Below are 15,854 nucleotides of genomic sequence, written 5' to 3' on the forward strand. Positions count from 1 at the left end.
CATTTCTCATCACACTCGGCCATTATTTTATCTGCAATCTCGTTAATGCAAATCTGTGAAGAGGATTGATGGTGCAAGAGCCTCTGCATCACCGGCCACTGCATTTCTGTGCTTTATGGCAAGAGTGCACATAAGATTGTATGCAGTCCAAGGGGGGAAACATCTGGATTGGGTAATGTCATGGCAGAGCGATGTTCTTCAGTGTGTTCGCTATGAAGGGTGACATTAGAAGCGTCCCTCCCTTCTGTCACCGGCATACGTGCTCACACGCCTGTGAATCGGCAGGGGCGTGCTGCATATTCTGATGAAACGAAGAGACTGTGATTGTGAACGTGTTTGAGAATATTTTTACTCTCCAATTGTGAATAACCTTTTGTCGCAAAGTCATCCCAGGGATGAATGTTGGTATCAGCTACACCCTTCATTTCCATCTAACGTTCTGCGCGAGTCTGTCGCTGTGGTGTTGAAGTAAAAACGCCGGTTCAAAATGGATTCACTGCCTCAGCCCCAACCATGATGTTGCCACCGTTGTACTGCAGTCACCATTCTTAACCGTTAATTACTGCTCGGATATGACCTACACGCCATCAGAATTTGCATATTGATCAGATGAATCGGTCCACTTTTTCCGCCTTTGTTTAGAACATGTTTGTAGGTCCTAGCCAACTGACAACCAGTCCATGTTGGTTTTTAGTTGAAGGGTTGGTTGCAGGTTGACATTGTCTTGAAGAGTCATTCCCAGATTATCGGATCTCCAACAGCCATATGTAGCAGGTATCGGGCACTGATTAGTTGAATACATATAAACTCACACATCTTATATGTTAACATGGTCTTTATGTTATTGGGGCTTATTCAGGAACCTATTGTTTATGAGGAATTTTTCCCGTTCTGGGTCCCCTGGTGTAGAGTTAACGCATAAGAGAGTTAGAGGTTGCAAAATTATTCAATTGGTGGCCAAGTAATAAACTTTCTTTTACATGCCAATGGGTGTGTTTGTGTGTCATGCCAACACACAAGTTACCAGGGAGAGAGGAGCTTTCTAAAGTAGTCAAGTTAGTTCAACTGTTAGTTGGTGATGATGATGAAAATATGACTCCCAAGTTTTCTGCACCTCATTGTTGGTTTATGTCTATGTTTTCCCTTGTCCAGCCAATGGATGGCTTACTAGTCTGTCATAGAGACCGTAGTCCTGTTATTGATTTACTTCTCTGTGTGATGGCTAAGGGGTGCTGGGACACCCACCTACTCAGAAGTTTACTCCATGTCGGGCACCCTACACCTGATAAACGTTGTCTGGTACAGGAGGGGGAAGGACTCAGTTCAGTTTGAATAGAGTGCTTTCTAGGGCCTGGCCTGTAGTAGCTGCATTGAAAAAATCTGCAGTCCTCTTCTTTGCTTTCCCCCTATCAGTGCTGTCTACTAGGCCGCCTTTACAGGAACCCTTCCCTTCACCTCTGACCTAATTACCCCCTACCGTGCCCCTATTCGGGTACCCCCTCCTCCCTCTAGGAGGCCCAGTAGGGCAGGCTCTGGAAGTCCACAGACGACTAGACAGATCTAGCCTCTTCCCCTTTCCCCCCCAGATGGACCATGCTGTCACACTGGCTACCTGCTGTTTTATACTGCTCGTGTGGTGGTACTGGAACAAGACATTTGTCAAGCTGAGGGGTTTGGGCTCTGTCCCCTGCCTCTCTGAGAGTCATGGGCCCCACTAGTCCTACTGAGTCGACTAGAATCTGCTGTCTGCTTAGCTGTGACTGTTAAGAGCGCACTACATCACACCCCTAACAGCAAAATAGCTATTATTACTACTAGTGCACTTCCCATTTGAATGAAATGCTTTAGTGATCTGGCAAACAGGGTGGGTCTTGGAGAACATCCTTGCTTTGCGGAAGGATACCATGTTGGAGTGATCTATGGTTCTATCGCTTAGTGCACATCAATATGGAGGTGATTGTGTTTAGATTTATTTCACACAAGCTGCTCATCCACACTGGACACGGCACGTCCTTGGGCCCTGAGCGATACACCTGAAGCTTAAGATGATTGAGCCACAGACAAACACATACAGATATTCCTACCTTTGGGAATGTCATTAACAGTGCTGATCCTCCAGTGGTGTTGTAATTGTTGTGGCATTTTGGAGCAATTCTTCTGGTTGGACTGGCAGACCAGACTAGAACAGGTACAACAGCAGGTCAGGACACAAAGAGTTTGTATCCGCTCCCTCACAGCTACAGTCCAGACTAAAAGCACTGAGTCCCGTCTTCTTCACAAGTAGATACTGCAGGTTAAAGCTGTCCCCTGAATTTGTAGTGGGCCTGAAGCCGTTGCTACTAAGAGTGTGGGTCTGAGGGAAGGAGTTCCTGAGTTTGGGCTTAGTGTCTGTGTGTCGAGGACAGAGGGTAAGGTATGGAGGACTTGGGCTTATGTAGGTTGGGACCAAGGAATGGAGGCAATGGGCTGCTCAACAAGTGCCGGGAGCGACGGTTGAGGCACCAGCGTGGCTGGAGGTTATGGTGGGCCTGCCTCTTATGATGCTATAACGCGCTCTGAGGCACTGTCAGTCAGAGAGGCCCAGTGAAATGGTACAACAATGGCTAACTGCTGATATCACAGGCAATGTGACCTGGGTTAGGTAGCCTCTCTGAAGCGCAAGACAATTCCACTCTCTAGTCTGCTGTTGCTAGGAGCAACCAGGCAAACTGCAAGAAACCCCCAACTCCCCACCCTGCCGTCTTCTATCTGATGCTGCTGTTCTGCACCCCACCTGGACTTTAACCGTGTGTGTGTGCGTGCGTGTGTGCGTGTGCGTGTGTGTGTGTGTCTGTGCGTGTAAAAGAGAGAGATACCATTTATATCTATGTAAGTGTGCACCAAGAGTAGCTTCAGCCTGACCTGCTTTCTATTGCGAAGTGAGAGAGACAGAGAGAGAAGGAGAGAGACAGAGAGAGAAGGAGAGAGAGACAGAGAGAGAAGGAGAGAGACAGAGAGAGAGAACAGATGGACAAGGGGATAGAGAGGGGATGGCAGGAGTGAGATAAATAATGAAAAGAAAGGCAATAATAACCAGAGAGAAAAGTGTACACAAGAGGTAGTAAGCTGGTGATTTTATGTGGAGAGAGAGAGAGAGAAGTGGAATGATGTTATGTGGGCTGTCAAGATTAAGACAGTTAGCTGTGTATTTACGTGCCTGTGTCTGTGTGCTTGAAGGAGAGAGGTGGGGGAATGGCATAGAGGCAGTAGTTCTTAAAATAGCCTTTACTCCATGATGGTTGCCAGCCTTGGTCAACACTAGTCTAATGTATGTTTCTATGGATGGAAACATGTTTACTGAATATGCGTTCTTCTGTCTGTCTGCTTGTTTAGCTGCTTGTTTGTCTTTCTGCTTGTCTGTTTGATTGCTTTGTTTCTTGTCTACCGACATGTCCCCATGTCTTGTCTGTCAGTCTTCCCACCTGCCTGTCTGTCACACAGTCTGCATGCCTGCCTGTCTGTCTCACAGTCTGCACGCCTGCCTGTCTGTCACACAGTCTGCACGCCTGCCTGTCTGTCACACAGTCTGCACGCCTGCCTGTCTGTCTCACAGTCTGCACGCCTGCCTGTCTGTCTCACAGTCTGCACGCCTGCCTGTCTGTCTCACAGTCTGCGCGCCTGATTGTTTACTGACTTGCCTGTGACTGTATCTTCCCGAGGTGAACACTGGGCAGCAGTGGGATCCGACTGAGAGAACGGCAAGTGCAGGAAACTCGGCAAACGTTCTGGTTTAAAGTGATTCTGTGTGGTATTTTGTGTCTGTCTCTCTCAGGCTCTTAGGGCCTCACTGTCGTGCATGTTGTCTTCTAGAGCAGTCTATGCATACTGTGCATGTGTGTGTGTGTGTGTGTGTGTGTGTAAGCAAGTGTGTGTTCATGCACTGTTGACTGCCTGTGAGGCCTGTTAGCTGTAGAGTATGATGATCTAGGGTGAGTGTGTGTGTGTCTGTGTTGTGTGGCTTACAGTGTGTATCAGGGATGCTGCTGGGTCACTCTCCTCACTGGGAACAGAAACTGGGTCAGCACTGGAAGAAGAGAGGCGAGGAAGAGGAGAAGAGGAAGACTGGAGGGAGAGGAGAGGGTGTGCTAGTAAGAGCACAGGAGAGGATGAGAAGTGGGAAGGAAAGAAGGAAGGAAGGAAGGAAGGAAGGAAGGAAGGAAGGAAGGAAGGAAGGAAGGAAGGAAGGAAGGAAGGAAGGAAGGAAGGAAAGAAACACCTATCAGGCTGCTCACTACTGACCCCTTGGTCTAGCATCCCAGCCTTGCGCGGCCTTACTCCACAATGGTTACAAACACTAGGCCTGACCAGAGGCCTGACTGATCAGAGCTGTGGACCTGCTAGGTACATCCTCTCCTGTAAAAGCTTCTTGTCAAGAGGGAATGGGCTTCTGGGGACAGGGGGCAAGAAGCTAGTGGTTAATGGGCTAACGTCAGTTGTGCAGGACACACAGACATGTGTAGACAGGTGTGGAAGGAGAGGGGACCAGTGGGGGAACAGCAGGACAAGGTGCAGGGAAGGGGAGGTGGGAAGGCGGAGGCAGAGAGGTGGGATCAGGGAAGGAATTCCAGGAATCAGGATGCGTGTTATCACGCAAACGAGGGGTATCCCAGGGTTATGCTCTTCACCCTCATTGGCCCAGATTAACCCCTTCCGCATAAACGAGTTCCACAGATTGTAAGTGGCTTTGGATTAAAAGTGTCAGCCAAATAGATTCATTAGCTAGCTCGGCTGTCTGTCTGACCACATGACTGTGGGCGATGGCTGTCCATCTGGGGGAAGGAAGGAAGATGTCCTGTGGGTGCATACCTGGGCATCCGCACCTCCACCGAGTCATAGGAAGTATCTGTGTGTCTCAGAATGTGCACCATGGGTCACGGTCCTCACCGGGAATAAAAACGCTGTATGTGAGTGTGGTTGTGTGTGTGTATGTGTGCGTTTGTGTGTGTGTGCGTGTGGTTGTCTGCGGGTACGACTTGTCTTCTCTGTGGGAGTGTGAGACAGTGACAGCCCGAGAGTGAGCGTGTGTGTCTGCATGCCTTAACATACCCTTTGCCAGCCTCCATGCCAGCTCTAAGCTGGCACAGCAAGAATTAAATAGCCAGAGCTTCTAGAGATTATGGCTGGCTTAACAGAAGATTAATCACATCGTATGTGCAGTATAGGGTGAATAGAAGAGACGGCTAGAGAGAGTAGAGAGAGAGAGAGAGAGGGTTAGGAGAGTGAGGAAGAGAGAGAGAGAGAGGGCTAAGAGAGTGAGGAAGAGAGAGAGAGGGTTAGGAGAGGGAGGAAGAGATAGAGAGAAAGAGAGAGAGAGAGGGAGAGGGTTAGGAGAGGGAGATACAGAGAGAGAGGGATTTGGGTTTTTGACAGTGAAGACTAGAGGAACTAAGTAATGTTCTTTTAGGCCTGTTTCCATTTCTGCCACCTGTGTGTGGATCTGAACTGCGTAAGTAGAAGGGAGAGGGAAGGTCTTGTTATTTACCATGAGGTTATAGACCACCTGAGCAGTAGGAGTGCCCAGTGACATGAAACAAGCTGATCCTCTTATAACTGCCTGTTGCACGAGACCAAAGATCTGACTGTTCGGCGACTAGTTTAGTAAACTGTACCAGTTTCTCTTACAGTCAGGATCCAAAAAACTGACACAGCGCGTGGTTGGCTGGACCCTCCTAAATGAGCCAATTACCCACCAATGGGATGATAAGTAGTTGGTATTGATTGGACAGACATCCACCTCGGCCCCTCCCCCTGCAGGAAGAGTCACATCTGTGACAGATCCATGTCCATTAACCCCGCCACATACACACACACATGAACACATACACACACGCACATCAATTAACCCCTGGGCCGCTGGCTAATGGAACGTTAGTCGATACTCTGATGAGCTGGTGGTGTGACACTGGGCATGAGATGAACAATCTGATGAAATGCTGCTTCTCTGACCTGGGTCTTCTGACACACACACACACACACACACAAGAGGGAAGTTGCTGTGGGGTTCATGAAGGCTGATGAGGAGGCAATGATAAACCAAGCACAGGCTTGGGACAATATGGACCAGCACATTCTCAGTTTTATAAGGGAGACGACACAGTTCTGGGAGGAAGTTTACATTAAGTCCTTTAGCTCTTATCCAGAGCGACTTACTTACTCACTTACAGTGAGTACAGGGACAAGTTTAGAGTCTACGGAATGAACGTACACGGTGAGTTAGTTTGCACTATGGGTGAAAAGCTTGGTACCATTGTTAGTATCTGTCCCAGTGTCTGTCTCAGTGATGAGGTGCATCTCTAGGCCATAGAGGTCTCAACGTCCTGTTCTCCAAAGCCTTCCAAGCATGAGTGAAGTCCAATACGTACACATTATGACATTATTATTATACGTATCAGTTTTCGATTGGCTGTGTTTGTAGCAACGCGATTCTCCGTGATGAAAGGGTTAGGTCATGTACATATAAAACTACAATTGTTGTAACATGGGCTATTCAATAAGGGTTGTTGTACTCATCAACACCAGAACGTGGCTTGAGAGTTATGATGACTGCTATGCCACAGGTGTGTGCTACGCATAACGTGGAGGCGCCGAAGGCTTTTGAAAAGGATATGCTTGAAAGAGTTAGCTACCGCAAGACCAAGATGTGATGATATACCCGCTCAAAGGGTTCGGGTCTTCCATTCACAGCTCGGTTTAATTACAACTCTGCCTTTTTCTTAATGTTGATTGGATTGAAGAGAAGCAGCAGCACATCAGTCTCTACCTGACCGCCACAACTCTTAACCACAGTTTAGCACAGTCTCTTATCGATCCGAGTAGTACAGTGCACGTGACTGTGTTCATGTGAATGAGCTGCAGTGTCGTGTGTATGTCTTTTCTGGCTGGACAGTGTGCCATACAGCTGCCTTACTCACAGCTACAGGTGGGTCGCCTACAAGGGACCTGGTTCTCTGCGCTGCCCTTAGTGCTTGAGTGTGTCTTGAGGGGTGTCTGATAAAGGAGAGGAGGGAGGAAACAAACTATGCTGCATTTATGATCTGAACCAGAGAAAGATGCACGGCATTTTAACAAGGGTGGTGTGCGTGTGAGAGAGTGTGTGTGTTCTTCACTGTCATGCCGTGGATCGTTGTAATAACTGCTATGGACCACTAGGGGCAGAGGAGGAATCTCAACCCAGACTCCTCATTGGCCCCATCTTTTGCCTTATTTACCTATTTGGGGTATCTGAGATGTTTGTGTGCATGTGCCAGATATGTATAAGTGTGTGTATGTGTGTGTATGCGTGTGTTTTTTATTGAAAGAAAGGATTGTATATGGCAGTAGATGTATGACTGTGCAGTTAGATTGCCTGTGTGCATTTGTCACACCTGGAATCGTGCCATTAGCTCTGATGGGAACATCCCAGACGTTAACCTGATCAGCATGTAAACTCTGCATGACCCAGGCGCTCAGCAACTTTTTAATCTGCACTGCATTGTGACATAAAATAGCTTTGTAACAGTCCGACTCCCTCACAAGCATCCCATAGATACAGATTCACAGCATACACAGCATCATCATCAGCCTGCTAGTGTTGCTGGGGCTGGAAGACAGGCAGGCTGTGTGTGGTGTAGGCAACAGCGACACCTCTCTCTCTATCTGGCATGTCTGTCTTGTCTGCAAGAATGGATGAGCGCTTTGCTTTTCAGGGGAAAGGTCGCAAGGGGAAGGAGGGGGCCGGGACGAGGGAGGGAGGGAGGGAGGGGGAGGCTGGGGGAGGGGGGGAGCCTCATCAGGGATTAGCAGTGGGGATTCTCCTCTGTCTCTACACAGAAGAGGGTCAGCCGTAAGCACACAGACACGTGCAGATTGATGCGCTCAGGCTGTGTCTCTCTCAGTCACCCCCCCCTTACCACCACCACCCCCCATCTCTAACACACACACACAAACATACATACACATTTTCTGTGACACACTGACAGACACGGATACTGTATGTGTTCACATGGGTGTGTCTGTTGTAGGGAAGGGGGGGTCATCCGTCTGAAAGGTTTAGTTCACAAAAGGGTTGGGTATGAAAAGGGAAATAATCTTTAGGCGTTCCAGTTATCTCAGGACACAAACAGGGTAGATAATAGAAATATAGTCTTAAGTGTAGACAATATAAATATACATAGGATTTTAAAACGTATTAGCAAAATGAAGAAATGGAGGGATTTATGAAAAATGTGGGTTTGGCACACTCTTAACCCCCAAACCGCACGCTGAGGCAATATTGTCATATATGATACACAGTAGTTTACATTAGAACAGTTGACACGATTTGCTAACTGCTATGTAAGAACAGTTGTTTATTCAGTTACAGGTGTGTGACATAATCATTCTCAGACGTCTCTACAGTCTTCGGGTCTGTTGCAACATGGTGTGTGCTTCGTGTCCAGCATTATTACAAGTGACGGTGTGTGTATTTTCTACCCCTCCACATCACCTGTTCTTCCTGGGACCACCCTTCTCTATTAATAATCTCAATATCAGCCCCCCCTTCACCAGGCAGGCAAGCTCCCCCTGCGCCTGGGCAGCTTGGAAGAACTCGCATGGCACTAGCAACATTGAGCCATTTCTGGCACATGTAACTTCAATCTCTGCTGCACAATATATAGTACACCAGGAAACAACATCAGCAATGGAGGTTTTTATGAGGGGGGGGGGGGGGGGGGCAGGGTAGGCCGTGTCAGGCAGGTTATGTCAGGCTTGGGTTGTTGCTGGGTCTCCTATGACAAGCTATCATGTGCCTGTGTGTGTTGTAACCAGCTGTAGATGGTGGATGGATTTTTAACCTGACCTGTCCCAGCCTTCCACTGGTCTTTGTGATGTAGACGGACTGCACAAAAGATACACTACAGGGCAAAGCGTGAGAAAACTACCTTGTTTCATGTTAACTAGCGAAATTCTGACTGAATACCGTGTTCTCTGGCAAGTTAGAAATATTAACGAGATATGAAGATGAATTAAGAACTTTTAACACTATATTTGTAACTTTGTCCACATCTAAAATCTCTTAAGGTGTTTAACTAATAATGCAATAACCTTTGAACTAATACAATAACGGAACAGCGTCACTTTCTGGAGTTTCTGCTCCAGAAGTTCTGACTGATTCTGTTTCGTTGTGGTACTGATGATGGAATGTGGGTGTCACTCACAAGGAAGTAAAAGTTCTGAACCAATTCTAAAAATGTGGGGGCCTGCGGGTCACACGGCGCCTCGCTGCCTTATTTAGTTGCCTGGGTTTGGCTGGTGCACCGGCGTGTTGCCAGTGGAAAGTGTCGGCCATGAGAGCTGTGATGTATATTTGGATATTCTGCCTGTAGATAGGGAGGTTGAAAATACAGCAGAGGCGCATGTGATTCGTTGTTGGTAAGCATACCATCCCTCCCCGCCGCATCGTTGGGGAAAATCTATGCTTTTCTTTTGATTCCGCGCAACCGCAATATGAAAGGAGAATTTGCTTTAGTATACATCTTTAAAAAATCGTCCCTAGGTTTAGCAGAGCTGAAACGCAACCCCGACAACTTCCCCGCAGTGTAATTGTAATTCGCTACTGTGTTACCCCTCCGTTCCTCTGGCTCTCGATAGATTCTTCAGTGGAGTTCGACTACCGTATCTTCCCACTGCATCATGTTTACCTAGCAACACGCATCACCCGCTGCCGGCTCTCCCATTGGTCATTTGAAAACGCACCCGGGACCAATGGCAGGGCTGTTACCATGGAACAGTGTGTAGTTGCCGGGTGGAATTTTGCTGCAAGGCACGTGAGTCCCGAAGTCTTCGCCTTGCGTTTTAATCTCGGGTGTCTGGAAGCTTTGCAAACGTGATTTATTGGAACCGAGTCACATTCTCTCCTGAGAGCCAGCTTACATATACACTTACACATTTATCTATACATTTGTGCGTACACAATCAAAATACTGTTATGACACAGATGCTGCAGCCTTTCTGTTTGTGCTGTGTTCTCCTCTGCTAGTTATGAGATCGTGGGGACTGAGAACTTGCTGGCTAATTGATTGCTAAACCAAGTTTAGTGTAATGTTATGATGTTGCTACCTTCACTAGTCTAATATGCTGTGTCACATCAAGCAACATAGATGGAGAAACGGCATTATCAATATTGAGTAACCTAAATTATTAGTAAAAACAGACAGTGACTATATTTCTTTTTTCATTTAGTAAACAGTGCTTACACAAATCTTAATAGTACATAACTTGTATTTGTCTAAAATTATTTAAACTGTTGATTTAATAGTATATTTGTATAGTAGTCATAGTTTCTGCAGTTTGTTTTTGTTAGTTTGATTTAGTTAAACCATTCATAACTTGCGACATTGATGCAGATCATCTTGTCAAACAATTTTACATCATAGTTTGGCACTTGGATAATTAGAAGAATTGGCTTTCAATATGTTTTCAGCTCCCTTTCCAATACATGAATACAAACAAATCATTCCTGGGCCAATAGTCATTATACAGTCCTTAACCTTTCTGTGAATATGGTTTAAAGTTTGTATGCACCCCCCTCCACCCCACCTGCACAACTAATAAAACATTAGGTTAGACTTGTAACTTGTGATGGGGACAGGTTTCAGAGCACAAGCGGAGATGCTAGTCAGGAAAGATCTGTCTCGAATGCCATCTTTCTGTTTGATAAAAAGTTGGAACTGAAATCTACCCATGCAGTATAAGATGACAGCACTATGCAGTGAAGTTAAAGTTGTTTTTTCTTCATAATTTCATTTTTTGTTGTTGTCTTGATAGGGGCATACGCATAAAGGGTACAGTGGATACTGAGCTAGATGAATGACGGCATGCTTAACCTCGATTCGTACATCATCCCCTCCCATATCCCGGTTGCTATTCTTTTTAGGGAGAATAGAAAAACGAACAGTCAACATGAACACGCAGCCTGGAACTCAAAACACACAACCTTCCTCAACAACCAATGGTATGCGCCTCCATGCATGTCACAGAGAGTTATTCTCAGGCCTTTCTGAAGACTCATGCTAAGTTAATACAACACTACTTTGCACCACCTCCCTCACTCTTTCTCTCTCTCTCTCTCTCTCTCTCTCTCTCTCTCTCTCTCTCTTTATCCCTCTTTCTCCCTCTATCTCTCTCTCTGACCTCAGACTATTTCTGGTTAAACTATGGAAGCCTCAAAAAGTTTTAAGATGTCCTTTGTCCCCTAATACTTAAAACAAAAAAAATGCCAACTGTTGATGTACTTAATGATTGTCTGAAAGTCTACGTGTGTGTTCATGTGTGTCACTCATGGAAGGTGCTAGTCTGTCTATAAGTCCATCATGTCTTTACTCACAACAATAGGTATGTGTCAGTGTTTCTGTTTCCAGACAATAATGCTTAAATTAATTGGTGTGACAGTTAGGGAACATAAACCAGTTAAATACATTTGTTGTTTTTACTGCATGTTTTTTTTCTTCTCTGTTGACATTTGGCATTGCTTAACTTGTTAAACATAATTTTTGACAGTGAGTCTTACCCACAAAGTTGTGATGTTTGTGGGACAAATATAGGTAATACTTAAATTAGTTGTCAGTCTAACTGTGTGGATGATCAGCGTTATTGTTGGTGTTTCTGTGTCGTCTTATTATTAAGTCAGGTTTTAACTTTGTAGCCACATCGCATTTTTCACGAGACAAAACCAATATTCTTAAGGCATCTGCCAATTATAAAAGCCTTTCCCCGGTCCCTGTTTCTGCATGACTTCGTGTGCTCCTTCCTCTGGTCACTTTCCCAGCTGCCACCCCCTCCCCCTATCTGCCCTACCTGAGGTCTTTAAACTATTTCCGCGGGCACGTCATTCTGCCTCCGCGATGCGTTTGAAGACGACGAAGAGGCAGTGGAACAGGGCAACCTCCTCTTCTGGCTCCGCCCACTGATCCTGGTTGACCAATTCAAGCAGCGAAAGGGACTTGGTCTGACCAATCGCGCTCGAGCTGCCTGGCGTTGGATAGCAACAGAGCTTGCGAACGCGCACAATGGGGGTAGAGAGAGTGTGGAGCACACGATGAAGGAAGGCGCGTCAGGGAGAGAGGGGGAGAGGAGTGGAGGAGGGAAGGGTTTGCTAGTGAGCGCGCTTTAGCACAGAAAAGTTGAAATAATTCTCAAGGACTGGTGGAACAAAATGAACCTTGCACAAACATCATCACTGGTGAAGGACAGACAACTTGGTTGCCTTCATTACTGTTTTAATAGTGGATGTTAAGAATTAAACTTTTCTGCTATCAAGGAAACAATGCCATTACTTGATCAGCTTTTCAATAAAGGCTATGACATTTCAAGCTTAAAAAAATTGATAATTGGCTATTGTTTCATTGCCAACTTATTTAAATGTACACGATATTTTTTTTTCGCTAATCATTCAACATTTTAGCGGATCACCCAGCCAATTGTCTCACCGGGAAGTTATTTGATACTGAATTATATGAGATGACGTTTATCCCGCGTACATAAGCAACAGTGCATCACTGTTTCTAGGACATGGGGGCATTCACGAGGGTTTATATGGGTGATAATTTTTATTTTTTTGTATTTTCTACCCAGCGTTGCCCCATCAATGTAGCAGCTGTCTATATATATATATGTTACAGTATATATTTGCCGAGTTACTATACATGGAGAGGAGCGGCTTGGTGGCGCAACTAATCCAGAGGGGGGATGAGAAAGGTCTCCGGGTTGACATACATTCTTTTTTTGATATCCCAGTGTTCCACGTTCACACAATGTAATTCAAATAAACAAGGGGATATAAAACTCTGCGTCATTTCCCCGTGATGTTCCGTGGCTCCCCAGGTATCCCGCTACTTTGAGCGTTTAAACATTAATGTGCGTGGATCTCGTGGAGCTGCGTCAAGCGCGCCGCTGTAGGAGTGTTCGCCAACACCCCCCCTCCCCCCGCGCCTGCTGAGCCGTTGGAACAATCCGCATCGCAGGGTGTGGATCCGGAGCCGGCCAGAGAGGCAAGCCAACAGGGAGTACTGAGGGAGAGGGGCGAACTGGAGGAGTTGAAATTGCCCAGAAAGGATACCATCTCTGCGGTCAATACAAACCAATTATTCGAACGAAAAGGCGGAGGTCTCAAGAAAGAAATCGTTTCTGGATTCATTTGGAGGTACAAGCGACAGGATCGAGTGAATAAAAGCGTTGAGCCACACGGAAGCAGGAAAGGACTGCATACACAACTGGGAAAGAGGGAGGTGTCAGTAAATACTTACTTAGTTTTGTTAATTTTGAACCACATATTGTTTTGTTGTTTTAAAGTCTCGTTGTTATTATCACGTATTTGGACGACCACTCTCAAAACGGAAGCCAATTTTGGAATCAAGTGACAGTTCAAAACAAGAACATTACAACTGCTCTTAAGAAGTTGCCCGACAGGCGACGTGAAATTACAGTCGATTTTGTCTACGGAGGAAAGTTTTGCTCAAATCTTTTGGATATACTTATACATAACGTTTTGTTGATCAATTTGGTCACATTTGGAATAGCCCCCGTGAAAGAAAGTGAAAGAACGAGAAGGCAAAATTGTTGCTGCGTATTAGAACGCGTCTCTGGGTAGACAGAATCAAAATAGAAGATTCACTTGTCAGAGCGTCATATTAGCATGCCCTGACGTTCAGCTCTCCGGGAGACTTTAGAATATCTTTCAAGAAGAAACTGAACACGTTTAAACTTTTTGTGCCTGTTTATACTCTTGCACATCAGCACTTTGCTTTATCGGATTTGTTTTGGATGCACGTGTCAATTTCCTCCTCCCGCTCACGATTTTTTTTTTAACCACCAGCTTTAGGTTGTTGTCACTGTTGTTTTTAGCTCACTTCCCCTCTCCGCCCACCCCCCCGACCTGCCAGAGCAGAAGGTCACCAGTTGACATCTGCGGACTCGGCCAGTTCCGTTCAAGGGGAAGGGTATAGCGGTGAATTTGTCGGTAAGACAAAGACAGAACTCTTCTATTGTGGATGGTGTCTCTCTGAACTGTATCTTTTGAAGTCTCTGGATTATAATAAAAGGATAGAATCTGTAAAAAACGGACCGGATGAGAAGGCTGTTCCTAACCTGCTCATTTTATCACTGATTAGTTGGCTGTAGAATACTTCAACGGGATCTAAGGAGCCAATGCTATTTTTAGGGAGAGTGATGGGGTAAAATGTGGTAGTTTGAAACTGAGTCCCTCACCCCCACACCCACCACATCCAGGTCTATCTCTGGATCTCCTGCTCTGAACTGAAAACATAGTGGAGATCCGGTGTCTACCCAGTTACAACTAAAAGCTACCTAGCCGGGTTAACCAAGCTCCTCTCCACGCCTTCATACACTTACCAGCTACATCTGCTTGGTCTGCGAGTCAACCCACCGTGGTCAACCCTGGAGCTACTTTTTGACTGGAACAGAAATGGAATGAAACGAAAGCACCAAGGAACAATGCATGAAACTGCCGCACTAAGGAAGCAAACTTGAGTAACCAAATATTTTCCTTCCCCATGTACACACAGAGAAACATATATCTTGAATAGAAATATATCTATAAAGTATATTAAATACATAGTTTAAGTACATATATTTTCACTTCTGAGAGTAAGCGTTGATGCCTGAAACCCAATTAAGCCTTAGATAACCATAGTAATAAAGGAGAGCAAAGGAAACACGTGGAGTTTGAAACGGTGCCTTTTGATTTCCTTGGTTCGTACTCCACCACTTCAGGATTGAATTGTTGACAGAGAGAAGAACTCTATTTTTTTTCGTGGGAAACCCTGTTGTAAAACTGCCTTTCCGGTTCACACATGAAGTTCTGTTGTTGGATGTATTCTGCTGGACCGCAGACTCAGTGAAGGTTGATGTGGCTCAGTGCACTCCCCCACCACACAAGAGGTTTGGAAACTCCAACACCTGAACTTTAACTTTGTTTTCTGGGATACATAGTCCAAACCCCCCGGCATTTCCGATGGTGATCACGTCGGCTGTGGAGGAGAAGCCACAGCCATCAAACAGGATGGTGGCTAACCTGCCGACTGAAACCTGGATCAACAACCCGGAGCCGAACCGCTACCTGACACAACCACACCTGCTACGAAAGCCCAACAAAAGTTAGTACCACCGATGTAGTACGCACACGTGCTTGACTCTTCGTCAACTTTTGCACGTTAACGCTGTGTAGATGAGTCCAGACACAGTTAACACAATCTTGTGTGACGAGGGTCTGTCTACATTGTGTGAACAAACTGTCAAAGAGTACTTCTTAACTTCTTTGTCATACCTAGAAGTACTTAACCTTAGCAAATAACCTCGGTCTTTCATCCATACGGCAGTTCAGTTTTCCCAAAGAACAGGAACGGATGTTGAATGAAAGAGTATTTTTGTGGTGGCTGTTGTTTGGTGCTGTATAGAAGAATGGGGGGGGGGGGGGGGGGTCGTGTGTCTTTTGGCAGAGTCTGAAGATGGCGTCTCAGCACTCACTCTCAAGGTCTTCCTCAGTCCTGTGTGTGAGGGACAGGGTTAGGAGGTGTTTTCTAGTGTTTTCTTCGGTTTACATTAGAGGTTTAAAATTGTTGTGGGTCTGAACCGTTTGTGGTCAGTCTAACCAGCCTGCAGCGATCACCGTTCTGTGGCGGCGGCGGCGGCGGCGTTGACTCTTAAGCCCACCCCAACACTTCCTAGCACCAGAGTGTCCAACTGGAGAAGCACGTGTCATCGTACTCGTAGATGCGAGTATTATAGTGATGACGTTGGAGGAGGCGTGGCTGCGGAGCGCGGAAGACCATGCTTCCACA

The 15,854-nt window shown here is 46.1% G+C and overlaps 1 protein-coding gene across 4 annotated transcripts in view; it reads left to right on the top strand.

The window, feature by feature from the left end:
- The window catches only part of dyrk1b (dual-specificity tyrosine-(Y)-phosphorylation regulated kinase 1B), a 32,104-nt gene that overhangs the window by 1,406 nt on the left and 14,844 nt on the right, over window positions 1-15,854 (top strand). The window contains exon 1 of one of the 4 annotated variants that reach the window (XM_047027274.1): window positions 8,821-8,926. The exons of 1 other annotated variant lie outside the window; for it this stretch is intronic. Coding sequence is in view for 2 of the 3 variants with exons in the window: in XM_047027247.1 (XP_046883203.1) it covers window positions 15,029-15,170 (142 nt within the window). In the remaining variant the exon portion in view is untranslated. Of the gene's footprint in view, window positions 1-8,820; window positions 8,927-12,913; window positions 15,171-15,854 lie in introns of those variants that run through there. 2 more of the 4 variants (XM_047027247.1, XM_047027257.1) reach the window with 2 other exon arrangements.

The sequence above is a fragment of the Hypomesus transpacificus genome, chromosome 2, assembly GCF_021917145.1.
Source record: "Hypomesus transpacificus isolate Combined female chromosome 2, fHypTra1, whole genome shotgun sequence".
Taxonomy (NCBI): domain Eukaryota; kingdom Metazoa; phylum Chordata; class Actinopteri; order Osmeriformes; family Osmeridae; genus Hypomesus; species Hypomesus transpacificus.